Source organism: Nomascus leucogenys, chromosome 3, assembly GCF_006542625.1.
Source record: "Nomascus leucogenys isolate Asia chromosome 3, Asia_NLE_v1, whole genome shotgun sequence".
Lineage (NCBI taxonomy): Eukaryota > Metazoa > Chordata > Mammalia > Primates > Hylobatidae > Nomascus > Nomascus leucogenys.
Window position 1 is genome coordinate 91446855 of NC_044383.1, and position 27084 is coordinate 91473938.

General features: G+C 35.2%; 1 protein-coding gene and 1 non-coding gene across 2 annotated transcripts in view; one reads left to right on the plus strand and one right to left on the minus strand.

Annotated features, from left to right (window-relative positions):
• The window catches only part of LIN28B (lin-28 homolog B), a 127438-nt gene that overhangs the window by 66055 nt on the left and 34299 nt on the right, over window positions 1-27084 (plus strand). The window contains exon 3 of the mRNA XM_003258382.2: window positions 4178-4362. Within this exon, the coding sequence (XP_003258430.1) occupies window positions 4178-4362 (185 nt within the window). The remainder of the gene's footprint in view (window positions 1-4177; window positions 4363-27084) is intronic.
• LOC115834525 lies at window positions 23502-23608 on the minus strand. Its single transcript, XR_004029472.1, has one exon. It is a non-coding gene; the product is annotated as a U6 spliceosomal RNA (small nuclear RNA).

The window sequence follows — 27084 nt, forward strand, 5'->3', positions numbered from 1 at the left end:
ATGTTCTTTGCTCACTATTTTTTGTTGTTTGAGTTCCTTGTATATTCTGGATATTAATCTACCTGTCAGATAACTAATTTGCAAATATTTTCTCCCATTCCACAGGGTGTCTGTTCACTCTGTTGATTATTTCTTTTGCTGTGAAGAAGGAGGCTTTTTAGTTTAAGTCTTTTTTGTCTATTTTTGCCTTGCTGTTGAGGTCTTACCAAGTAAGATTTTAATAGAAAGCCATGACTAGGAGAGTACATCCCTGACCGGAATAAGATAGAATACAGAAATGAGAAAATATTCAGAGAAATATAAGTTATCCAGTTAGGGATTGTGTTTTAGAGTAATGGGAAATGAAGTGGAAAATGTAAGTAAGGTAAGATTATGAAGGATCTCACCTACAACCTAAGAGCAGAATTGTAGATTTTTGAGACAAGGGACTAACAAGCTAAGATTTATTGAGAGAGAATGTGCAGGTATGGAAGATGATGTAGAGTAACGAGCAGTTGCGATGCTGAGATGCCAGTGAAGAAACTATTACACTTATCTTGGTAGAAGATAGTGTAAACTTTCCCTTTGCCCTCTGAAGATTCACTAAAAATTACTGACAAGAGGCAGATTAATAGGAGAAAAGGCTTACAAGTTTATTTGATCATAGTTTTACCGTGACACAGGAGCCTCCAGAATGAAGATTCAAAAATTCAGGGGAAATTGTACATTTTTAGGCATATGTTTAACAAAGTATAGACAGCTGTAAAGAAATATAATTGGACAAAAAGATTATGTATGATCTAATGCTAACAGACTGAGTAGGGAAACCCAGCAAGGTCTGTCTGCCTAGATTTTTCTTGGCCTCTCTGAGCATGCATTCCTGCCTTTTGGGTATGGGCAGGACCTTCTCTGATTGGAGGTCTTATTGACTTAGAGTCAAACAAGGTAGGTCAGGTTTTGCACAGAAAGGTCCAGATGGGGATGGAATTGGAGTAATGTTTTTAAGTTTTATGGCTGGCTTTGGGGAAAAGGGGTTCTGGTTTCTGTAACCTACCTTGGGGAAGAGGGATTCCAGTTTCTATGGCTAGCCTTGCGGGGAAATGAGACTGAGAAACAGGAAGACTGGAGAAGGTCAGAGAAAAACTTCTGCTTCTAAATTTTTCTTTTTTGTTGTATTGTTTTCTGAATCCCAGCAATAGTTAAGACCTGAAGTAGGGTGATAGCAGTCCAATGAAGTGGATGGGGCAGATGAGAGAGGAGAGATAGGAAGCAAAAATAAATAAGATTCCATAAATGGTTTGGGTAAAAGTAAGCATTGGAACCAGTGTAATTGGAAAAATGGAGAAACCTTCAATAAAAATTGGCAAGTTAAGGGGATAAGTTGATTTTTGGGGGAACAAATATAGTGAGCTAATTCCTTACCTTTCAACAATCTTTCCCACCTATGTAGCAGCTATTTTGGTATAATAGCGAAGACAGAGTATTCTCTGTGAATTCTTGTCTTTTTCTTGCAAAGCCATTATAGTTTCTTATGGATATATATATATATATATGTATATATATATATATATATTTTTTTTTTGCCAAGTATTATGAAACTAAATTGCCTTATGGACTAATTTGGGGAGGGAGACATATACGATAGAACTTTTTAAAGTATTCTTTCAGAATATCATGAAGAACAGCTAGAATTTATTGGTTTGTAAGAGCTGGAATTTTACTTTAGATTTGGAAAAGCAGTTCACTTATAAGATACCTATCAAAAATCATAATAACAGAAAATTAAATTAAGTGAAAGTATACCAGCTTCATTGGGTTCACTAGGAACTATGCACCAACTCCTACGAAAGTGCGCTAAGAGCTATGAGGAGATAAGTGATAGAGTTTTGTTTGGTTGGTTGGTTGGTTTTTTTTGAGACAGGGTCTCGCTGCATCGCCCAGGCTGGAGTGCAGTGACACGATCTTGATCTCCGCTCACTGCAACCTCCGCCTCCCAGGTTCAACGGATTCTTCTGCCTCAGCCTCCCAAGTAGCTGGAATTACAGGCAAGCGCCACCACGTCGGGCTAATTTTTTGTATTTTTTTAGTAGAAACGGGGTTTTGCCACGTTGGCCAGGCTGGTCTTGAACTCCTGACCTCAGGTGATCTGCCCGCCTTGGCCTCCCAACGTGCTGGGATTACAGGCGTGAGCTACTGTGCTTAGCCCAGTGATAGCGTTTTTGTTGCCAAAACAAAACATCTGAACATACGATAGCTCTAATAAAAAATGCTGTTTCTTTGTTCTCATAATTGCAGTAGTTGAACTATGCTCCATTTCATCCGTAAAAGAGAAATAATCTGTACCTTCTTGAGTGGAGAGGGAGAAAGGAAATGAATGAAAGCAACGTAACTATTTATAATTAGTGAGGAGAAAGCTTAGGAAAAAAATGAAAAGATGCTTTAGAAATGTTAAAATAGCTTTAATAATAATACTTTGTTATTTTAAAGAACGTAGGCAGTTGTGATTTTTTCCCCAAACGTTTCATCAGAGAGCAGAAAAGGTGCTGCCAAATTGCAGACTTCCACATGAAAGATTTCACTATGTCATGTGACCTGCACTAGAAGCAGGTTAATAACCCTGTTTTCATGGGCTGTCTTGCTTTCACAATGAATGGTCTCCTTTCGCAATGAATTTTTGAAGTTTTGTTTTTATTCTATGTAATAATTTGGTTACGTGTAATTATTTAGCTGCCTTTAGAGTCATGGACTTGGAGAAGTGAAGATTTTCTGGTCCAGTATTTCTCTAAGTATGTTCGTCATCTGTACTTAAAGAAGGGGCTCTGGGATCAATTAGGTCAGGAAACTGCTGAGTTAAAAAAGATTTTTAGTTTTGTGGGAGTTGGGGAGGTGAGAACATTCCTGAGACTTTAATATGCTAATATGAGTCTCTCACAGAGAAACAACATACAGTGTTTTACAAACTTACTTGACCACAAAACCTTTTTGTCGTGGTCTTGTTGTTACTCAGAACTCAAATCTTTTGAATTTACAAATAAATAGAAACGACAGCAAATGGCTTATTCAAAGCAATATAGCAGTTTATTTAAAGAACTGGACTTGAACTAAGAACTTCTACCATCATATGTTTTATTTCTGTTGCCTCACCAATTCAGGAGAGTCTTTAAAAACTACATGATATTCTAAATTAGATCTGTAAAATGTACACAGAGGGGTTTGAAAAAATCAATAAAACTACTGATTGAATTATTTTTAGTATATTTCGAATTGGCACATTGACTTTGATGAAAAGAGGATTGAAAGAGCCAAATAATATTTGAAACCAAAATCAACAATTTTGTGATTGGTGAACATTGTTATTTTTACAAAAAATCAGCTATCTTTCAAATATGAAATCTGATTTCCTTTCAAATTATAAAAAGCTCAAATGACGTAGTAATGTATATACCAGAAAACTTTGCTACCTTTCTAGAACGGGACTGGAGAAAACGACTCTTTAGTGTCTGTTGTTTCAGACCACATCTCTATATAATAAACATATATCTTTTAAAAACTTTAGCTGGACTCTGCATGTGCCTGTTATCTCAGCTACTCAGAAGGCTGAGGCTAGAAAATCCCAGAAGTTCAAGACCAGCTTGGGCAACATAGTCCCATATCAAAAATAAATAAAGTTAAAATTTTACGTAGACAGCATTATGGTAGACACAGTTCTTTAACTCTTTTTTCTTTTAACTCAACAATATTACATGCTTATCTTTCTACATTAGAACATGTAGAACTAATGAAACTTCTCTTAATGGCTTAATAATGTTATATGGTGCTATTATATTATTTATTTAATCAGTTTCCCATTGATAGACATTCAGATAGGTGTAATTTTTTACCCTCAGTGCCCTGGTATCTTTTTGAGCCTTTGTGTATGTCTGTAGTAGAATTATTAATTGTGGAATTGCTGGGACAAAGAATATGCACATTTAAATTTTTCTAAGTATTTCCAAATTGCCTTAAAAATTTTTTTCTCCCACTGCCAGTATCGCAAAAAGAAACTTTAAAATGGTATATGTTTCACTGAACTTAAGACTTTATACTTTTGTAATGCATGACAGAGTATCTTTCTTTGTTAAAATTATAGAGATAATTTATAAAGCAATGATAATTTTGATCTCTCTTTTTCTCCCCCACCCTCTTCTGTTCTTTACAGAGCAAACTATTCATGGAAGGATTTAGAAGCCTAAAAGAAGGAGAACCAGTGGAATTCACATTTAAAAAATCTTCCAAAGGCCTTGAGTCAATACGGGTAACAGGACCTGGTGGGAGCCCCTGTTTAGGAAGTGAAAGAAGACCCAAAGGGAAGACACTACAGAAAAGAAAACCAAAGGGAGATAGGTAATCATTTTTGCTTTGTTAATTTATCAGTTTATTGTACTTGGAAAGGATTTCTGAAAATGTTTTCATCTTACTGCATTTTATATCGTCTAGCCAAAGGAAACCACCATCATGTAGAATATATTAAATATCAGAAATATAGGCTATTTTGCATTTTGAATTATCTGCAGAATGTACTGAACTGAGCCTTCAGCATTAAGCACTGAATAGTCCCTTGATCACCTTTTCCACCAGACTGTTCTGAGACCACAGTTGAGGAGTTGAAGTTCCCAATAGATAGAGGTGCCCTTTTTTACACCCAGAATTTGCCAAACACCTCACCTCTTTTTTCAAATGAAAATGTACCTATTGTTTTGTCTGTTTTTAAAAGGCAGCTCACATATAGAAAGTCCAAATAATATAAAAACCGTAAAGAGGAAAAAATCACTTGAAATCCTAATTAGAGGTGGGAATTATAATATATATGGTATTTTGAAACTTGTAATTTTTTTCACCTAATAGTATATTATAGAATATTTCATGTCAATTGTTATCACTTCATAAATTTTACTATATGAATGTACCAAAATATAATTTAAACAACAATATGTTAGTGGATATTTAGGCTACCTCATGTATCTTGAATTGATCAATAACACCGTGGGAACTCTTAGATGTACATTTTTGAAAAGTTGTCTGATTATATCTTTAGGGTAAATACTTAATAGTGAAAAGTCTGGATCAAAAAAATATGTATTTTAAAAATTTCGATACCTATTTCTAAACTGCTCTCCAGAAATGATTAGCGAGCCAGTATGTAACACCTCTGAAAGTGAGACAGCTCATTGAATGTTGTTGTTTTTTTTAAATCTTTTCCAGTTACGTAGGTTAGAGATGCAGCTCATTGTTTGTTTGTGTTTTTTTTCACATTATTTGATTACTTTGGAGGTTGAATATATTTTACATGTTTTCATTTTTATTTTTTTCTTCTAAGAATTGTACATTTCTTGTCCATTGACCATTTTCTATTGAGATGTTCATTTGTTATTATTGATTTCTAAGTTCTCTTGATATATTTAGGATATGAATCATTTTTCTCAAAAAATAAGAAATTTTTTTAGCTTGTAAAATATATTTTAGCTTTAATGATAGTTTTTTTTTTTTTTTTTGAAGTTTTGAAATTTTTACAAAGTCTGTGACTCTCTCCTTGGTGTTACCTGACTTTGATTGCTATTTCATTTTCCAAACTACAAAATCAAAAATATACTATATTCATTTATGTTTTTAGTATTATTTTAGTTATTTTATATTTTACACTTAAGTGTCTCTTCTCTTTATAATCTAATTTGCTTTTGAAGAAAGGACTGTAAAGGTCTAGATTTTCTTTTCTGTCCAAATTGGTAACCAGTTATCTCTGTAGCACTTGTTGCCTATTTCGTATTTTCCTATTGTTTTGAAAAGCCATCCAGTGAAACAATAAATTCCATTTTCATTGACATTTTTAGCAGCTCATTTTGTACAAAAGAAAGTCCATGAATATGTGTGAAAGTTTAATGATACATTTAGCTTTTAATGTGGTTTTCTGCTCCCATGGAGATAATACCTGCATACATGCTTAAATACGTACAAGTAAAGCAAAGTAAAATAAAACAGCCCTTTATTTTTCCATGTCTTTAAGATAAAATCTTTAACAAAGTAGTTCTAGAATGCTTTACATTCCATTCTGGGTTGGAATCAGTATGAGAGGGAGAATAGTCGAGGTTGAGATTTGAAGAGTAAGATAGGAGGACATTTTTTCATATTGGATCTTGTCAACCATTGTAAGGACTTTGATTCTGGAGAAAATAGGAAGTCATTGGGAAATTTTAGGTCGAAAAGTAACATGATCTGATTTACTCAGAGTATCATTCTGGCAGCTTCGATGACAACACAATGTGGAGAGGCAAGGATAGAAGCTGAAAGACCACTAAAGAAGAAGTTCCAATAATACAGAAAAGAGATAGTGGTGGTTTGGACAAGGGTAGTAGCAGTAGAAGTGGTGAACAAAAATTCTGATATGTTTTGAAGGAAGAGACCATAGAATTTACTGATGGATTGATTAGATGTGGACTATCAGAGGAGAAGAGTCCAGGGTAACTCCAAGGGTTTTTGGCCTATACAACAGGAAAGATTAAGGGACTATTTATCAAGATGGAGAAACCTACAGAAGGAGCCTGAAATCAAAAGTATAGTTTCAGACATTTAATTAGAGATACATAATGCACATCCAAGTGAAGATGTATATTAGGCAGATGGGTGCACTATATGGAGTTCCAGCACTGGAGTTAAAAAATTGGCAACATTTAGCAAAAAGATGATATTTACAGCCACAAGAGGAAATGAGATGACCATCACAGCGAGTATACATAGGCAAGAAGAGGACTAAGCCCTGGGGCACTCTAGCATTTAAGAGTCAAGAAGAGGGAGGAACAGCAAAGGGCACTAAGTAAGAAGGTGGGAAATAGGAGGGAAAGTCAGGGAAAGAAAATATTTCAAGAAAGGGTATCAGGTATGTTGAATAGTGCTGATGATGAAATGATCAAGTAAGATAACCATTGAAACTTGACCGCTTAGCAACACGGAAGTCATTATTGAGGTCTGAGGTTGACAAGAACGGGCTCAGTGGACTGGTGGGGGTGAAAGCCTTCGTGGGTTGTATTCAATACAGAGAATGAAAACAGAGGAAGCAGAGACAGCAAGTTTAGACAATCTTTTGAGAAGTGTTTCTATAATAAATGGGAGGAGAGAAACAAAGCAGTAGCTAAATGGAAGAAATTATAGCATGTTTATATGTTCATAGGAATGGTCTAGTGCAAAGGAAAGATTGAACATGCAGGAGAGAGGAGAACGATTACTGGAGTGATTTCCTTGAGTGGGTGACAGTATTGGGATTTAAAGCACAACTGGGGGAGCTGGTCATGTGAGTACAGAAGGTTCATTCTTACAAACCTGGAGGAAAGGCATAGCTTATGGGCACAGATGCAGGTGGTAGATAGATATGAAGGTAGGATAAGGCGAAATTTCTCTTTTTTATGCTGGTTTTTTTTTCTTTGAATTTGAAGCACAGTCATCAACCAAGAGTGATGGTAGAAGAGTAGGTTTCAAAATTTAACAAGAAAGATGTATAAAATAGAAGAATGAACACATTGTAGAGAAGAGGTACAATTTCAGGCTGTGCCAAAGACCCACATAAGAATAGTGGATATGAATTTAAAGTCAGTTAATATGATTGTGTTTTTTCTCCAGCCCTTGTTGACTTCATGGCTACAGCTGTGAAATAGTCATTAAAATGATTTAACTAGAGTTGAGGTTTTTCCTAGTTGAGAATGACAAAGGGCACTGGAGATGTATGTAGGGCAGCAAATGTAGTGATGGATGATAGAATAGAAACTGTATAAAGAGTGAAGACATTGAAAAGGTGGTAAGTAAACACATGGGGTGTGGGTTGCAGTGGAGTCAAAGAATTGTAGTTGGGGTACTGATCTGGCAAGGTACGAGGTGGTGGTGGTCAGAAGTGAATAACTGTTCCAACTGCTTACTATTACTGTGTGTCTTATTGTGATTAAAACTTTGACACACTTAATATCTAATAATTTCCAACTTTCTATTAAGCTAAGGGTGTCCATAATTTTTGTCACAAGGATTAGCAATTCCAGTTTTCCATGCGCCACTTGTTTTTACAAAATGATGTAGAGACAACATACAATAAAATATTCAATAAACATAGAGACTAGACTCCTGCATAGAAACTGACACCATGAGAAAACAAGATTTGACAGTGTGTTAGCAAGAAATGGATCTTTGTCAGCTGATGGCTGGAACAGTTACCAAGGTATGATTTGCTCCCCAAATGTTTAAAAAACTTCAAAGATGTTTGATAACTTTCTTGATTTCTTTCATGGGTATTTCCTGAGACAGTTTTAGTAATGAGAATAAAATTGTGCTTTGATCCAGATTTTATGTTTATTAGTACAATTATGTGAAGCAGCCTTGAAAATCTTATAAAATATTCTGATTCTCTTGTTATTTATTTCCTGTTGCTATTTTTTTCTTGATAAGATAATGTATTGTATTTCAAAGAACAGGCTCTTGAATTAATTAATTAATTATTTATTTATTTATTTATTTATTTTTTTTGAGACAGAGTTTTGCTCTTGTCGCCCAGTCTGGAGTGCAATGGCGTGATCTAGGCTCACTGCAACCACTGCCTCCTGGGTTCAAGCAATTCTCTTGCCTCAGCCTCCCGAGTAGCCGGGACTACAGGTGTGCACCACTGTGCCTGGCTAATTTTGTATTTTTAGTAGAGATGGGTTTTCACCATGTTGGACAGGCTGGTCTCAAATCCCTGACCTCAGGTGATTCGCCCACCTCAGCCTCCCAAAGATTACAGGCGTGAGCTACTGCACCTTGCCTCTTGGATTAATTTCTGTTATACTGTTTTTCCCCAATACTTCCTGTGATTATTTTTATTTCCTTCTATTTTATTTTATTTTGACTTTTATTATGAAAATTTTTAGAATACAAAAAGGTAGGAAAAATTAGGTATGGCCACCAAACATGTATGCCCACCTTACATATTTAAAGTGGCTTCTTTTTCCTTTTTTAATAAGCATTTTGTGTGGAGATATTTTAAGACTATGTAAATATCCCATTCACCATCAAACTTTTAAATTTTCATTTATTTATTATATTAGTCTGAACCAGGGATTTCTGCATTTTTCTGGAAGTTATAATCTGTAACCACCGTTATTTATTTTACTGCCCAAATTTCCCAGATTTGACCAGTAGGAGCCCCTTCACGCTGGTTTCTGTGTCCTTTTGATGGGTCCTCATCATTTTTTGAGTACTTTCTTACTGGTATAAGATACTTTCATACTGACCTTATAGCCTACAAAATGTTTAAAATAATGATATTAAATAATTGATTTGGTCTGCTGATGCACCAGAAAGCTAGAATTCCAGTTAATTTATATTAAATTTGGAAGTAAGCATTGGTGTATTTCTGTATATAAATATATACATAATATTAAATTGTCGTGTAGTAAAATTGAACTTTTTTCTTTTCTTTCTTTCTTTTTTTTTTTTTTGCGATGGAGTCTGGCTCTGTCGCCCAGGCTGGAGTGCAGTGGTGCAGTCTTGGCTCACTGCAAGCTCTGCCTCCCGGGTTCACGCCATTCTGCTGCCTCAGCCTCCCGAGTAGCCGGGACCACAGGCACCCGCCACCACACCTGGCTAATTTTTTTCATTCTTTTAGTAGAGACGGGGTTTCACCGTGTTAGCCGGGATGGTCTTGATCTCCTGACCTCATGATCAGCCCGCCCCGGCCTCCCAAAGTGAAAATTGACTTTTTTCTTTTGATATTCAGTTAGATGAATTTTAACACACGTATACATTCCTGTAGTCAGTACCATCGTCCAGATTCAGAAAGTTTATTACCCCCAAAAATCTCCCTCTATCTATAATGGTTACCCCTTCCCCACCTGTAACCCCTGGCAGCCACTGACCTATTCTCTTTCACTGTAGTTTTGTGTTTTTGTGACTGACACGTAAGTAGAATCATACAGTGTGTAACATTTTGAAATTGCATTTTTTCACTCAGCATAATAATCTTTGAAATTCATCCAAGCTGTTGAGTGTATCAGTAGTTCACTTTTTTGCTGAATAGTATTCCATTTTATAGCTATAACACTGTTTGCTTATTCATCTATTGAAAGGCATTTGAGTGGTGTCCAGTTGTGACAATTATGAATAGAACAGCTATAAACATTTATGCACAGGTGTGTGAAGATTCGTTTTCAGTTTTGGAGTGGGATTGCTGCATAATAAGGTCATATATGCATGTTTAACTTTATAAAAAACTGCCAAATTGTTTTCCAGAGTAATTATTTTCTTTTGCATTCCCACCACTGGTATGTGAGAGTTCGAACTGCAACTTATCTTTGCCAGCATTTGGTATTGCCAATTTTTAAAAATTTTGGCCCCATGTGGTGGCTCACACCTTTAACACCAGCACTTTGGGAGGCCGAGGCCAGTGAATTGCTTGAGCCCAGAAGTTTGAACCCAGCCTGGGCAACATGGAGAAACCCTGTCACTGCAAAAAGTAAAAAAATTAGCAGGGCATGGTGGTGCATCCCTGTTGTCCCAGCTACTTGTACTGAGATGGGAGGATCACTTGAGCCTGAGAGGTCAAAGGTGCAGTGGGCCATGATGAGGCTACTGCACTCTAGCCAGGGTGACAGCAAGACCCTGCCTCAAAAAAAAAAAAGAATTTTTTTTTTAACCATTCTGTTAGGCGTGTGATGATATCATGGTTTTAATTTTCATTTCCCTAATAGCTACTGATATTAAGCATCTTTATATGTATTTTTGTGTCTTCCTCATATACTCTTTGACAAACTGTTTCTTCATATCTTTTGCCCATTTTTTACTGGGTTGTGTGTTTTCTTATTGCACTTTAAGAGCTCTTTGTATACGTTTTTTTTGCCAGATACATGATTTGCAGATATATTCTCCCTGTCTGTGGCTTGTCGTTTCAGTCTCTTAAATATCTTTTATAGAACAAAAGTTTTTAATTTGAAAGAAGATGATTTATCAATCTTTACATTTTCTGTTTACATCAATGATCCATTTAGAGTTAGTTTTTATATAAAGTGTAAGGCCTAGGTAGAGGTTCATTTCTGCCATGTGTAATATGAATTGTTCAAACATCATTTATTGAAAAGAATATCCTTTTTCTTGAAATGTTTTTAGATTAAGTTTAATTTCTGTCATTTTTGGTTAAAAATTGAAATTTCAAAGTTTTGATTACATGGTATTAATATGTTTAACAAATTCCAAATATGATTTCATCACTTGAGAACTTATTTGTTCAATTCTAATATTTGTATATAAGGTAGAATCATATTTTGTGAAGAATTACTCCCTATGGCAAAAAAATGTAAAATAATTTTGAAGATTCCACTTCAATTATTAGTACACTGTTTATAAAAGAAAATGGGATTATTTTATTCTCTCTTAAAATTCTGCTTAATTTAGTGTCCACTTACAACTCTCTAGTTACTTGAGGTAGTAAATATTGTGTTGTTTTATTTTAAATCCTCCACATTTGAAAAGTTTTCTTAACATTTCAAATGAAATAATTTCTGATTTATTTTTTCTATTTAGTTTTTCTTATGTTCATTACAAAAAGAGTAAAGAAATTTAACGACTCCATACAGCTCTCTTTATAATAAAGTGAAGATTGTTAATAAAAAATTAAGAAATGTTGTATTTCTTCTATAAAACTAGCCTATACTTGGGACCTTTTGTTCTCTTTAAAAACATGATTTACTATGAAGAAGAAGAGTGAGTGACTTCCAACATAATGAAATTATGGGTGAGGGTGGTAGAATTATTTTCTTTGCCACAGTTGATTTCTATTATTTATATGAAATAATCATGTCATCCTGTAGCACGTAATTAAATATATAATATAATTTTAGTTTATATTAACAGATATGTTAAATATGTAAAAAGGATTTAGACTAAAATGACTGGTCTGGAAATCTTTTTTATATATAGTTTAAATGTTTTTACTCCTTAATACTTGGTGAATAAAAATGTGTATAATTTTAAAGAACACAAAGTGCATGGATATGTAGTGTATATGTTGGTTGTATACATACAGCTTTGTAATTTTTAACTGTTCATGGTTTCTCTTTTTACCTCCTTTTTTAATTCTATTTTTTTTAGAGTAGTGACTGTCTTTTTTGTTCTTCTTAACCTTCCACATATTTTGACCCAACCACATATTCCAAGAAGTGTCATTCATAATAATGCAGTGTTGACTTGAGTTTTTAAAAATAACTTAGGAAATAATACATTCTACTGCTTTTATTTCATTTTGTTCAATATTTAGTTTTTATAACTACGTTAGTATGAGTAAGCTTTTTGATTTTCTACATGAGTTAAAGTGGTAATATATTTTGTTTAGAAAGAAGGCTAATAGACTGTTGTTAAAAAAATGTTTGATGTTACTACTTTTGGCTTGGAAGCATGGGGAATTTCTTTAGTTTGATCATATTAGAAGAATTTATTAATTTATCATTTTTAAGATGCTCCTTATTTAGATTTAAAAATTGTGAAATTTAACATTCCTTGTAGTCAGTACTAAAATGGTACATCATGGTGTATTTATCATTTATGATCAGAAAGACCAAGATGAACAGAAACAGAAACCAATTATGTCTGATTTATTCTTAGCTCACATGAATTAACTTGCCTTTTTAAAAAAGAAAGTGGAGATGTATGATAGTAAAGTTATTTTTGCAGAGCCATAATTTTGTGGCCTCAAATTCTTTAAATTTGCAAGAAAGTTTTAGAAGCCATGAGGTTTTTGTTTTTGGGATTAAGAAAATCAGTGTAGGCTTCCTTATTGAGGTGCTGTAAATTCACATTTGTTTATTAAACAGAAAAGTATTTATTTATTGCCCTCATTCAGTTTTAGAGCAAGTAAGCTGAAAACTAATGTGGTAATTCTGTCCCACTCCCACCCACCTCTACAGCAATATAACCTCTTCCACTCATTATCACAGTGGTATAATTTGACATTTTTCCAGGTACTTTTATGCTTGGGAAATCTAGTATTATATTTTTGAAATCTCCATAGCATTCCTGAAAACAGAAAAAAACCCATGTTTAGGTTTATGGTGTCATTTTATTAAAGAATATCTGTTTTACTTTTAAAATCCTGTCAATGATTTTATTTTTTATGTGTATTATATCCCAGATTCTGTTCCCAAAATAAAAATAAAAATGCTTTTTAGATGATAGAGATGTTTGAAGTGTAGATCAACAAATACCAATAAATAACTGTTTCATCCTGATACTTGTGTGATTAGATTTAGGAATTTGCTGTTTAGTAGGTTCCTATTGTAGCAGAGAAATCTTTCAGGCATGAATTGATAGTCCAGATCCTTTGAGGTCTGTCTATTCTGACCTATGACCCCTATTCTTACAAGGTCAACATCTGAGGGCAGGAGATTAAGGCAGTTTAAAGACCAGAATGGTAAATGGAATGGAAAAATTAGCCAGCACATTTTGGGTGCAAAACATCAAAGTCATCAAATAGTTTGCTTATTTTAAACCTGGCTTATGGTTATAACAAGCTAATTTTATTGTGTTTGTTGGAATCAGAAAAGTTTAATAACTATAATTTACTTCAAGGTACTATTTATATAATAATAAATTTTAGCTGCATAATACAAATTAAGTTCACATAGCTTACCCTGAAAATATCAGGAAATATAAAAATAGTTTGTCACAATATCAATACATTTTAGTCTTGTGTGCGTTTGTATACTTAAATTTAAATTGGGAAAATATTTGCTTCAGCTTTTACTATGAAATATTTAATTTATCGACACTGTTACATAAAATATATACATATGGTAATAGGAAGTGACTAAGGATTTAGTTGTAATTATACAATGTTGACTTTTGGGAAAAAAATAGTTTTAAAAGATGGAGGTAGAAAGTAAAAGAAGGTAAACTGATTGGGGAGAGACAATTTGTTCATTTTTCTCCTTTGCCTTTTTGAGACTGCTCTTTTAAATTTTGTCTTTCCTCTTTAAAATGTTCCTTACGTCTTTTACTTGTATGCTTTTTTTCATTGTAATTCCGAACTATAGATCAGTAGATATCCCTTCTTAGTTTCTATATTTTGGTCCCTGTAAGAAATTCCCCACAACTCTTTATTTTACATTTGTTTGTATCCTGGACAGCTGTGAATTTGCATCTTGTACTTCCTACTAATGACTGGCAAAGGCTTGAGTTGAATAACTGAACTATTGCATCCAAATTTTCAGTCATCCATATGGTGACTAAGGAAATTAATAAAACCAGTAGAATACCCAAGTCTTCTTAATTCTTCTGTATTTTTAATTCTATCCCAAGTTTCTTTATTATAGCCTAATTTTAGGATGGTTATCCAAGTCCTTTCTTCTTGTGATTATTTGGCCAGGGATCTCTTAATGAGGCAATTATAGTTGTTTCCTTCATTCACATTATCTTAGCAGATGCTCTCCCTGCTGTGACCTCTGTTCAGACCGGGCAGACAATGTGCCATTCTCATCACCCTCTGCCAGACATTGTGTGGAGCTGAGCTTCATTTGGCGCTGCATAGGTCTCCCAAGATGCCTTACTGGAATGGTCAGAAGCCAAGTGGCAAATAATCAGAATTTTAGGTTGATTTTCTGATTGCTGTTGTAGTCTAAGCATAATAAATAATAAAATAGTGCCTACAGAAAAAAAGTTCCAGAAGCAACTCTAATAATAGTTCAAGTAGAAATTATGGATTTAAGAAGTAACTTAGCTTTCTTCCTTTAGACTGTGGCCTTGGTGAAATTAGATCATATATTTATTATATGATTTCAGTACAAGGGTATTGTGATAATTTGGTACTATATTAGAAATTTGATATCTTTTCTAAAAAGGAAATTAATTTAGCCTCTAATATTAAGTATGTAGATGTTTAAATGAACATTATGACATTGTTCAGAGTATCATTTGTAAATTTTAATGTCACTTAAATTTTAAAAATTATGCTTAAATGTCTTAAACATAAATTATCATGATTTATATCTGCTAACTGTGACATCCAATCTGTTCCTGTGTGAACAGAGTAAGAGCTGATCAAGATGAAGAATGATCAACAGAAAATTTTGTTACATGCACTGCTGAATCCTTCCACTGAATTTGTTACTTGCACTGCTGAATCCTTCCACTGAAATACTAGTTCTGCATCCCAAACCCAAGTAACAATCTAGGGGAATCACAAAGTTTTCAGTGGTCTCCAGCTAGACTTTTAAAATTCTACATAATAAGGATATGCAAGTCAAATTCTGTTCTGATAAATTTGAAGAGCTTATATAAAGATTCTTCCAAATTCACACTGGAATTTTAATTTTTGAAATTTGGTTAAAATAACAGATTAAGAGCTACAACTTTTCTCTCCTCCCTTCCCCTCCCCTCTCCTCCCCTCTCTTCCCTCTCCTCCCCCTCCTCCCCCTCCTCCCATCCCTCCCCTCCCTCCCCTCTCCTCCCCTCCCCTCTCTCTTTTTTTTTTTGAGACAGGGTCTTACTCTGTCACCCAGGCTGCAGTGCAGTGGTGCAATCTCGGCTCACTGCAACCTCCACCTCTCAAGTTCAGGTGATCCTTTCACCTCAGCCTCCCAAGCAGCTGGGACTACACATGTGCACCACCACGCCCTAATTTTTGTATTTTTTTTTTAGAGACTGGGTTTTGCCACGTTGCCCAGGCTGGTCTCAAACTCCTGACCTCAGGTGATCTGCCTGCCTTGGCCTCCCAAAGTGCTGGGATTACAGACGTGAGCTACTGCGCCCGGCCAAGAGTTACAACTTGAACTGTTCTCATAAAGAGATGTTTCTTTTTTTTTTGGAATAATAGGATTACCTTATTTATATTAAATTTATTTTGTATATATAAATGGTCCTGGGAAAATTGTCCATCTGTAGAGAAAGAGTAAGATTGGACCCTTACCTTATACCATTTTTAAAGAAATAAGGCAAAACTTTACAACAATATTAGAAGGAAATACAGGATAATATTCCTGTGATCTTAGGTTTGGGAAAGATGTTTTTAAAAGAAGGTACAAACAGTACAAACCATAAGGGATAAGATTAATAAAATTGGCTGCTCTAAAATTTAAACTTCTACCAGGCAAAAGTTTCAGTCAGACAGATAAAACCACTCAAAGTATCTATAGAAATTAGGGATTTAGACCTTATACATAATGTGGGAGTTGCAGGGGAATGGAAGAGTCAGTGTTTTAGAGAAATAGTCATTAACCAGTCTTCAGAAGCACTGGGCTGAGGGGTACAAATCAGAGCTTGCAGGGAATTCCAAAAAGCGAGGCACACGTAACTATGAAAAGGGAACTGGAAGAGGGAGTCTCTGGAGAGGCCTATGGAAACTGCTGCCTCCGAGTGGACCAGTGGCAGGCTGCTGTTGGTCAGCAGGGCCAACAGTTGGGAAGACAAGCTGAGCACAGAGCACCAGAGAGAGAACAGGTGGGACCTGCTGGGCAGGTCTGTGTCTGTTACCAAGTCTGGCCAGGTCCAAGAATAATGACTTCTTCACTTCCAAATCTTGTACAAGTTTCTCTTTTGGTTGACTCTATCTCAGAACCATCCAGAGAAGGAGATTCTGTGAAATACAGGTGCTAGCCGTAACCAAACTGACATTTCAGTCTAGCATCGTTAATATAAACAAAGTTAGATAGAGTGGGAAAAGATATTTGCAATGCATGTAATTGATAAATAATTAATATCCAAAAAGCACTACAAATCAAAAAGAAAAAACCCTGATAGAAATGAACAAATAGTAATTCTTAAAGAAAAGTATTCACTGAAAAACTGTATGGCATTACTAACCTAAATGAGACATCATTTCACTGATGTTGAACTAGCAGAAATTTCAAAGTCTGATAATACCAAGCATTGTGAAGAACGTTCCACAATACTGATGGGATTCTTGACACTACCACTTCATAGAGCAATTTGGCAATATCTGGTGGAAGATTGTTCATGTCTTTTTACTCCACTTCTGGGTAGATTTTTCATGGCAGTGTTTTTCAAACTGTGGGTTGGGACCCACTGGTGGCTTTGAGATCTATTTGATGGGTTATGACCAGTATTATTAATTTTAAAAAATGAGATAGAATAAAAATCATCAGAGCACATTGCATGTAGTAAGATTAACTTATTTTGTAAACTTTTGAGTTGTGGTGTGTGTATTTGTGTGAGTACTGAATCAAGATTGAAAATGTTTTCTCAATGTGGGTCATGGTCGTTTTCACCCAAAGAGAATTATGCAAAAATGTTACTTAGAGCATTGTTTGTAGTAACAAAAAACTAGAAACAACCTGAATGTCTGTAAAAGATAATTTTTAAATTATAGTATATTCTTAGGATGATATGGCAGTTAAAGTGAACATATTAGAGCTACATCTCAAGGATAACTCCTTTTTTAAAAACCCCACTGTATTATTGTTGAATAAAAATTTAAGTTGCACAGAGTATATGAAATATTACTCCATCTATATTAATTTTTTAAAACCATCAAATGATATTATGTATTATGTATGGATACTTACATGTGTGGCAAAAATGTGAAAACATGATAAACCCTAAATTCATCATAGTACTTACTCTTAAGAGGCAGAGAAGAGAATGGGATTGTGGGAGTATACAGATTATATTTAACCATTTGTTCAAGTTATTTTGAATCCTTCAGTAGGGTATTCATATATAATAGATTCCACACCTTATGATATTTATTTTTAGGTATTGTAGTTTTTGATGCTATTTTGAATGAATTTTTTTTCTTCAGTTTTAACTAGTTCTTGCCTACTGTAGAGAAAAGCTGTGTAAAGATTTAGGGGAAAGTTTTGTCTCTTCTCCAAGAGTTGTACCTATTCTTTTCTCTTCTTAGGAATACACTCGAACTTCCTAAGCAGTGTTGAATGATGCTGATGACAGCAAGCATTTTGTCTTCCAATTTAATGAAAATAGCTTTAATATTTCGAGTTTAGTCTGATGTTTGCTATTGTTTTTCAGTAAATAATCATGTTTAAATTAGTTTCTTTTTCTTCTCGTTTACTCAGAGTTTTTACCGTGGATGGCTGCTAAATTATTATATCAAAAATGTTTTCAGCATCTCTTGACATAATTATGTAATTTTCTACTCTAGTATATTGAAAAAGTGAGTTACATCTATAGATTTTATGAAGTTAAAGCATTCTTACATTCCTGTGGGAGAGTGGGACCCTTTTTGGTCATTATTTGCTTATTCAGTTTCATAATATTTATCAGTCATACATAACTAGGACTTTTTGTGTACTTTCCTCTTCAAGTTTTATTAAATTTATTAAGATTATTCTAGTCTCATGAATTAGTGAGTTTTCTGTCTGTATTGCTGTATAGTTTAACATAATAAGAATTTAAGTAGTAGTCTTCTCTCAAGTGATAAATAATAGATTTCTTCTTTCATGGGAAAAACATCACAACTCGTGTTTGTATTTATTTACTTTATACCTTTTATTTTTTATAATGTATATTAGTATATACCTGATATTATAAATACACACAAATACACATTATATGTATATTTGTGTGTATTTACATATAATGGGGTAGATGTTCAAAAAAAATTCTTACTAATAAGTGTGCATGATCAAAATAATTTAGAGCCCACAACTTTAAAAGGTAATAGAACTAAGCTACAAACACCAAAGCCCCTCGCATTTTGTAGTTAAAAAAATTGTCCAGAGCTTTTTCATATCTATTAGAGTTTTCTGTTTCCTTTCCGATCGGATTTGGTATATTTTACTAAGAAATAATTTACTTCCATTAGATTTTCTAATTTGTGCCAAAAGTTGAAAGAAGATTTTCTTATTCTTTAAATTTCCTCCTTATATGCAATTGGATTTTTTTTTTTTTTTTTTTTTTTTTGAGACAGGTTCTCACTCTGGTTGCCCAGGCTGGAGCACAGTGGTGGAATCTTGGCTCACTGCAGCCTCGACCTCCTGGGCTCAGGTGATTCTCCCACCTCAGCCTCCTGAGCAGCTTGGATTACAGGCACACACCAACACAACCAATAATTTTTTTTTTTTTTTTTTTTTTGTAGAGACAGGGTTTCACCATGTTGCCCAGGCTGTTCTTGAACTCCTGGGCTCAAGCAATCCTCCTGCCTCAGCCTCCCGGGGTGCTGGAATTACAGGTGTGAGCCACCACACCTGGCCTGCAACTGGATTTTAGTAATTCCTAACATTTTATGTTTTCATTTTCTTTTTTTCTCATTTAGGCATCTCGCAAATTTACCTTTTCAAATAATTACCTTTTATTTTATCTACAATTTTGCCTGTTTTTTCTTTCAGATCTCACTTGTATAATGTCTTCTTTGATAATTTTGTTATATTTTTCTTTCTATTTTCATAAGTTGGATGCTTAATTTATCTTCAGTCTTTATTTTTATAGGCACTAAGGATTTTAGACCATAAATATTCTTTTAGGAAAAACTTAATTGTTTTGCACAGGTTTCAGTATGAAGTTCTAGGTTTTTTTGGTTATTTTCTAGATAATTTGATACTTAGTTTTGATTTTCACTGTGCTGGCTACTCTGAAATCCAGTGCTGTTAAAGGGTTGTTGTTTATCGTCTGACTGGAGGTATATTGATCATAAGTCTTTCCGATGCAAGTTACACAAATGAACTCATCATGGCTGAAGGTAGCTGTTCTCAGTGCCATTTTTGGACCAGCATTAGCATCACATGGGATCTTGTTTAAAATGCACACTCCAAGGCCTGACCCTAGACTTAACCTGGGGTGTTGGGCTCAGCTATTGTGTTTTTTTCCTCCTTTTCTCCAACAAACCTCTGGGTAATTTTGATATATTGTAAGTTTGAGATCCCTTGGCTTGGCGTGTGAGGGTGATGTGGGAAGAAATTTATTGAATCATATAGTTTATAATTCCAGGAATTAAAATAGTTCAGATACATCTGGATTTGAGTGCTCAATCCTAGTGCCAAGAGGGATAGAATTCTCAGCAATTCTCACAAAAGTTCAGAATTAATTTTGCTGATCTAGCCTAGAATGTGATAATCTGATTCGCTAGACATGAATCATTTGCCCACTCTGTGCTGGGGAGTCAGGTGAACTCCCACCCCCATCTAAACCACAAGGATTAAAAGTAGGGGAAAGAGGATTCTTCAGAAGAAAAAGTGCCATTATGAGTAGAGACACTGAACTGGGGGGAGGGGGTAGGCAAAAATAACTGATACACATAAAATAGCACTGGATTACAGAGTAGCCAGTCTGTAAACTGTTACTGTTTTTCAAGAAGAAAATTAGCTTCTACTGTAATCTAAGTTAATATACCACTTCCTTCATTGGAAGGCCTTGCAACAAAAACAGTGTGACCTGTACTAAATATTCCTTTCTTCCTGTGTTTAGAATTTTCCTCTGTTATTTGTTTATATGTTTCTTTACTTTTTTCCTTTTCTCCTGGAAATCTGGTTACATAGCTATTAGTGCTCCTAAAGTTTCATGTCTTTTCTCAGCATTTTCATCTATCGTCTTGCTTTCTTTTGTAAGATCATTATTTGGAATATTAATTGAGTTCTTCTGGAACATCAACTGACTTCTCAGATGTGACTGTCTTCTTTCACTGTTTTTTTTTTCTATTTAGTTTCAAAATTTGAGATCATGTTTTTAGTTCCAGAGAGCTTTCTTTTCTGTCCTGAACTAGTTTATGTTAAAAATTCTCTTCAGATGTCAGTGGGAGCCAGGTTTTCTAAAAGTGCAGCTCTCTCTGTCGGGTTACTTTGTCCCTATGAAATACTGGAGTTTTTCTCCCCTCTCATTGTGGTTTTTCTTCCCTTAACATGAGTACAGAGGTGGCTTTTAGCCTCTCTTAAACAGAGACAAACCTCTGATTTATGGAAGTGATTTGTGATTTCTGCTCTTGTGAGCTGACAGTAAGCAAACTATCAAAGCCTAACCCCTCTGCTATGGGAGATGGGGGTTGAAGGATGGATGACCAAGGAAGGAACCTCTGAACTGTCCTGTACTCACTGGAAGAGTATATTCCATTTGCCAAAGGAACAAAAAAGTGAAAATACCTAGGAATAAAGCTTAATGAGAGATATACAAAGTCTAAATGAAGAAAACTGAAACTGGCCAGGCGCAATGGCTCATGCCTATAATCCTAGCACTTTGGGAGGCTGAGGCAGGTGGATCACTTGAGGTCAGGAGTTCGAGACCAGCCTGGCCAACATGGTGAAACCCCATCTAAAAATACAAAAATTAGCCGGGCATGGTGGCGCATGCCTGTAGTCCCAGCTACTTGAGAGCAACAGAGTGAGACTCTGTCTCGAAAAAAAAAAAAAGAAAACTGAAACTATACAAAGTTAGTATAAAAGAAAACACATGAGTAAAACTAAGCTCAGTATGAAGCCTACCCTGGGATATGTTTGTGTGTGTGTGTGTGTGTGTATCCTAGTCAAAATAAAATCTTTTCCTCCTTTTATTTTTAGAAACTTAATAAGATTGATAATTTTTAACCAGTTACTTAAAAAACTTCTTTTGTTGATTTTTTTGTTTTTGGTTTTTTTTTTTTTTTTTAGAGACAGGGTCTCACTCTGTCACCCGAGCTGGAGTGCAGTGGCAGGATCTCAGCTTACTGCAGCCTCCCTTCCTGGGTTCAAGCAGTTCTCCTGCCTGAGCCACTTATGTAGCTGGGATTACAGGTGTGCACTACCATGCCCTGCTAATTTTGTATTTTTAGTAGAGATGGGGTTTCACTAGCCTAGGCTAGTCTCAAACTCCTGAGCTCGAGCAGTCTGCCTCCTCAGCCTCTCAAAGTGCTGGGATTATAGGCGTGAGCCACTGGGCCTGGCTCTTTGTTGATTTTTAATAGTTTTTCAATATATTCATGGTTTTCAAGGTATGAAATATTTTTACCCACAAATAATAATAACTATATCCTCTATGATAATTTGTGGTATATCCATTTTATTGTTCTTCCATTTTCTTTCTGCCTTTGTGTTTTACCTATTCAGTGATCAAATAATTATATTTTTCCTGGTTTCCTTCTATTAACTTTTAAATCCATCAGAAATTTTATTTGTTACTTTATATAAAGATTAAGAAGCTTTGTTCTGAATTTCCCCTTACTCAGCATCTGTTGTTGAACTCTGTTGATTTGTGAAAGTTCTTTTGTTATTTAATGATTTCTTCCATGTTACTTCTAATATGTATGTTTCAGGGCTCTATACTTGTACAGCTTGTCCTACTCTTTCTTCCACTAGTTGTTTTAATTTCTATATTTTTGTAATACCTTTTAATTCCTCAAAGGTAAATCTCCCTTTATTACTGTTCTGAGATATTATTATAGCTATTTTAATTTATTTTTAAAGATGAACTTCAAAATCACTTTCTTCCCATCATTATCAACTCTCATTGGTATTTTTATGGGAATTCAAATTATTTTATTCACAAAATACTTGTGGTACAGGAATCCCAGTTTTACAGTTTGTAAATCCAAAGTATAGTACCATAAACAGAAATTTTACTTCCCATAATGAAGATATAAATCTAATTATAGCCGATAAACTACTTCATATGGCTTGATCTAATTTTTTTCATGCTCTAAAAATTAAGTTAATACAGTCATTGGAAATTACTATTTTAGTTTAAAAAATATTTTCATTTCAATAGTTTTAGGGGTACAAGTGGCTTTTGGTTACATGGATGAATTGTATAGTAGTGAAGCCTGGCTCTTAGTGTACCTGTTGCCTGACTAGTGCACGTTCTACCCAATGGAGATGATCTTAATGGTAACATTTTAAAGTTGTATTTTTAGTCATTGGAATTTTTGGATCAAGTGCAATGGCTCGCACATGTAATCTCAGCTACTTGGCAAGCTGAGATGGGAGGATCACTTGAGCCCAGGAGTTCGAGACCAGCTCAGGCAATATAGTGTGACCCTATCTCTTAAAAAAAAATTGCATATGACATTTATAGCTACAAGTGTATGTGCTATGAATAGTCTTAACGTTAAACTGTTAGGAGCAGTAATAGAAGAAGCAGGTAAATAATCACATCATAGATTGAGAAAAGTTTCAGAAATACCTGAAGGCACTATTTTTTTATTCTATGTATATCTTATGTAGATAAGCCTGTTTAAATCCTGAGTATTCCTAAATCCACTCACTTACATTTAATAATAATAACTATTATTACTTAATGTGGAATACTTCATAAATTTGTATATCATATGTCATTCTGGTTTTTTTTTTTTTTTTGAGATGGAGTCTTGCTCTTGTCACCCATACTGGAGTGCAGGGTCACGATATTGGCTTACTGCAACCTCTGCCTCCCGGGTTCAAGTGATTCTCCTGCCTCAGCCTCCCAAGTAGCTGGGATAAAGACATGCGCCACCATACCCAGCTAATTTTTGTATTTTTAGTAAAGATGGGGTTTCACCATGTTGACCAGGCTGGTGTCGAACTCCTGACCTCAGGTGATCCACCCGCCTCAGTCTCCCAAACTGCTGGGATTATAGGTGTAAGCCACCATGCTTGGCCCTGTATGTCATTCTTGTATAGGGGCCATACTAATCTTCTCTGTATTGTTTCAATTTTAGTGCATGTGCTGGCAAAGCAAGCACCCACTCACTGTACATTAAAAAAGTTAACCATATCTGTACACACTTGGACAATGCTAAACCAATTACTCATTTTTTGCCTTAGAAAGGAAGTCTGGGTGTGCTGTAGTGCATGGTTAGGCTGCTTTTCAAAGTCCAGTTGGTAGGAGGCTGAGCAAAACCTTGCCAGAACTCAGAACTGTGAACTTTACCATGACTCTCCAAGTGATCAGTATGTAATGTGCTATCTAATAACACCTTTTTAAAAATCTAAAACCCATCTTCTTTCATCTCTGTATGGTTTTCTGTTTTTTCATAAGATATTTTTATAGTTAGTAATTGTAACTAATACTAAATGATTTTACAATTTTTTTAATTTCTTTTTTTATTATTATACTTTAAGTTCTAGGGTACATGTGCACAACATGCAGGTTTGTTACATATGTATACATGCACGGTGTTGGTGAGCCGCACCCATTAACTCGTCATTTACACTAGGTATATCTCCTAATGCTATCCCTTCCCCCTCCCCCCACCCCATGACAGGCCCGGGTTTGTGATGTTCCCCTTCCTGCGTCCAAGTGTTCTCATTGTTCAATTCCCACCTATGAGTGAGAACATGTGGTGTTTGGTTTTTTGTCCTTGCGATAGTTTGCTGAGAATGATGGTTTCCAGCTTCATCCATGTCCCTACAAAGGACATGAACTCATCATTTTTTATGGGTGCATAGTATTCCATGGTGTATATGTGCCACATTTTTTAATCCAATCTATCATTGATGGACATTTGGGTTGGTTCCAAGTCTTTGCTATTGTGAATAGTGCCACAGTAAACATACATGTGCGTGTGTCTTTATAGCAGCATGATTTATAATCCTTTGGGTACATATTCAGTAATGGGATGGCTGGGTCAAATGGTATTTGTAGTTCTAGATCCTTGAGGAATTGCCACACTATCTTCCACAGTGGTTGAACTAGTTTACAGTCCCACCAACAGTGTAAAAGTGTTCCTATTTCTCCACATCCTCTCCAGCACCTGTTGTTTCCTGACTTTTTAATGATGGCCATTCTAACTGGTGTGAGATGGTATATCATTGTGGTTTTGATTTGCATTTCTCTGATGGCCAGTGATGATGAGCATTTTTTTCATGTGTCTGTTGGCTGCATAAATGTCTTCTTTTGAGAAGTGTCTGTTCATCTCCTTCACCCACTTTTTGATGGGGTTGTTTGTTTTTTTCTTGTAAATTTGTTTGAGTTCTTTGTAGATTCTGGATATTAGCCCTTTGTCAGATGAGTAGATTGCAAAAATTTTCTCCCATTCTGTAGGTTGGCTGTTCACTCTGATGGTAGTTTCTTTTGCTGTGCAGAAGCTCTTTAGTTTAATTAGTTCCCATTTGTCAATTTTGGCTTTTGTTGCCATTGCTTTTGTTGTTTTAGACATGAAGTCCTTGCCCATGCCTATGTCCTGAATGGTATTGCCTAGGTTTTCTTCTAGGGTTTTTATGGTTTTAGGTCTAACATTTAAGTCTTTAATTCATCTTGAATTAATTTTTGTATAAGGTGTAAGGAAGGGATCCAGTTTCAGCTTTCTACATATGGCTAGCCAGTTTTCCCAGCACCATTTATTAAATAGGGAATCGTTTCCCCATTTCTTGTTTTTGTCAGGTTTGTCAAAGATCAGATGGTTGTAGATGTGTGGTATTATTTCTGAGGACTCTGTTCTGTTCCATTGGTGTATATCTCTGTTTTGGTACCAGTACCATGCTGTTTTGATTACTATAGCCTTGTAGTATAGTTTGAAGTCAGGTAGCATGATGCCTCCAGCTTTGTTCTTTCGGCTTAGGACTGTCTTGGCGATGCAGGCCCGTTTTTGGTTCCATATGAACTTTAAAGTAGTTTTTTCCAATTCTGTGAAGAAAGTCATTGGTAGCTTGATGGGGATGGCATTGAATCTATAAATTACCTTGGGCAGTATGGCCATTTTCACTATATTAATTCTTCCTATCCATGAGCATGGAATGTTCTTCCATTTGTTTGTGTCCTCTTTTATTTCGTTGAGCAGTGGTTTGTAGTTCTCCTTGAAGAGGTCCTTCACATCCCTTGTAAGTTGGATTCCTAGGTATTTTATTCTCTTAGTAGCAATTGTGAATGGGAGTTCACTCATGATTTGGCTGTTTGTCTGTTATTGGTGTATAAGAATGCTTGTGATTTTTGCACGTTGATTTTGTATCCTGAGACTTTGCTGAAGTTGCATATCAGCTTAAGGAGATTTTGGGCTGAGACGATGGGGTTTTCTAAATATACAATCATGTCATCTGCAAACAGGGACAATTTGACTTCCTCTTTTCCTATTTGAATACCCTTTCTTTCTTTCTCCTGCCTGACTGCCTTGGCCAGAACTTCCAACACTATGTTGAATAGGAGTGGTAAGAGAGGGCATCCCTGTCTTGTGCCAGTTTTCAAAGGGAATGCTTCCAGTTTTTGCCCATTCAGTATGATATTGGCTGTGGGTTTGTCATAAATAACTCTTATTATTTTGAGATATGTCCCATCGATACCTAACTTATTGAGAGTTCTTAGCATGAAGGGCTGTTGAATTTTGTCAAAGGCCTTTTCTGCATCTATTGAGATAATCATGTGGTTTTTGTCCTTGGTTCTGTTTAGATGCTGGATTACGTTTATTGATTTGCATATGTTGAACCAGCCTTGCATCCCAGGGATGAAGTCCACTTGATCATGGTGGATAAGCTTTTTGATGTGCTGCTGGATTCGGTTTGCCAGTATTTTATTGAGGATTTTTGCATCGATGTTCAGGCATATTGGTCTAACATTCTCTTTTTTTGTTTTGTCTCTATCAGGCTTTGGTATCAGGATGATGCTGGCCTCATAAAATGAGTTAGGGAGGATTCCCTCTTTTTGTATTGATTGGAATAGTTTCAGAAGGAATGGTACCAGCTCCTCCTTGTACCTCTGGTAGAATTCGGCTGTGAATCCATCTGGTCCTGGACTTTTTTTGGTTGGTAGGCTATTAATTATTGCCTCAATCTCAGAGCCTGTTATTGGTCTGTTCAGGGATTCAAATTTTTCCTGGTTTAGTCTTGGGAGGGTGTATTTGTTGAGGAATTTATCCATTTCTTCTATATTTTCTAGGTTATTTGCATAGAGGTGTTTATAGTCTTCTCTGATGGTAGTTTGTATTTCTCTGGGATCGGTGGTGATATCCCCTTTATCATCTTTTATTGCATCTATTTGATTCTTCTCTCTTTTCTTCTTTATTAGTCTTGCTGGTGGTCTATCAGTTTTGTTGATCTTTTCAAAAAACCAGCTCCTGGATTCATTGATTTTTTTGAAGGGTTTTTTGTGTCTCTATTTCCTTCAGTTCTGCTCTGATCTTAGTTATTTCTTGCCTTCTGCTAGCTTTTCAATGTGTTCGCTCTTGCTTCTCTAGTTCTTTTATTTTTGTATTATTTATTTATTTATTTATTTATTTATTTATTTATT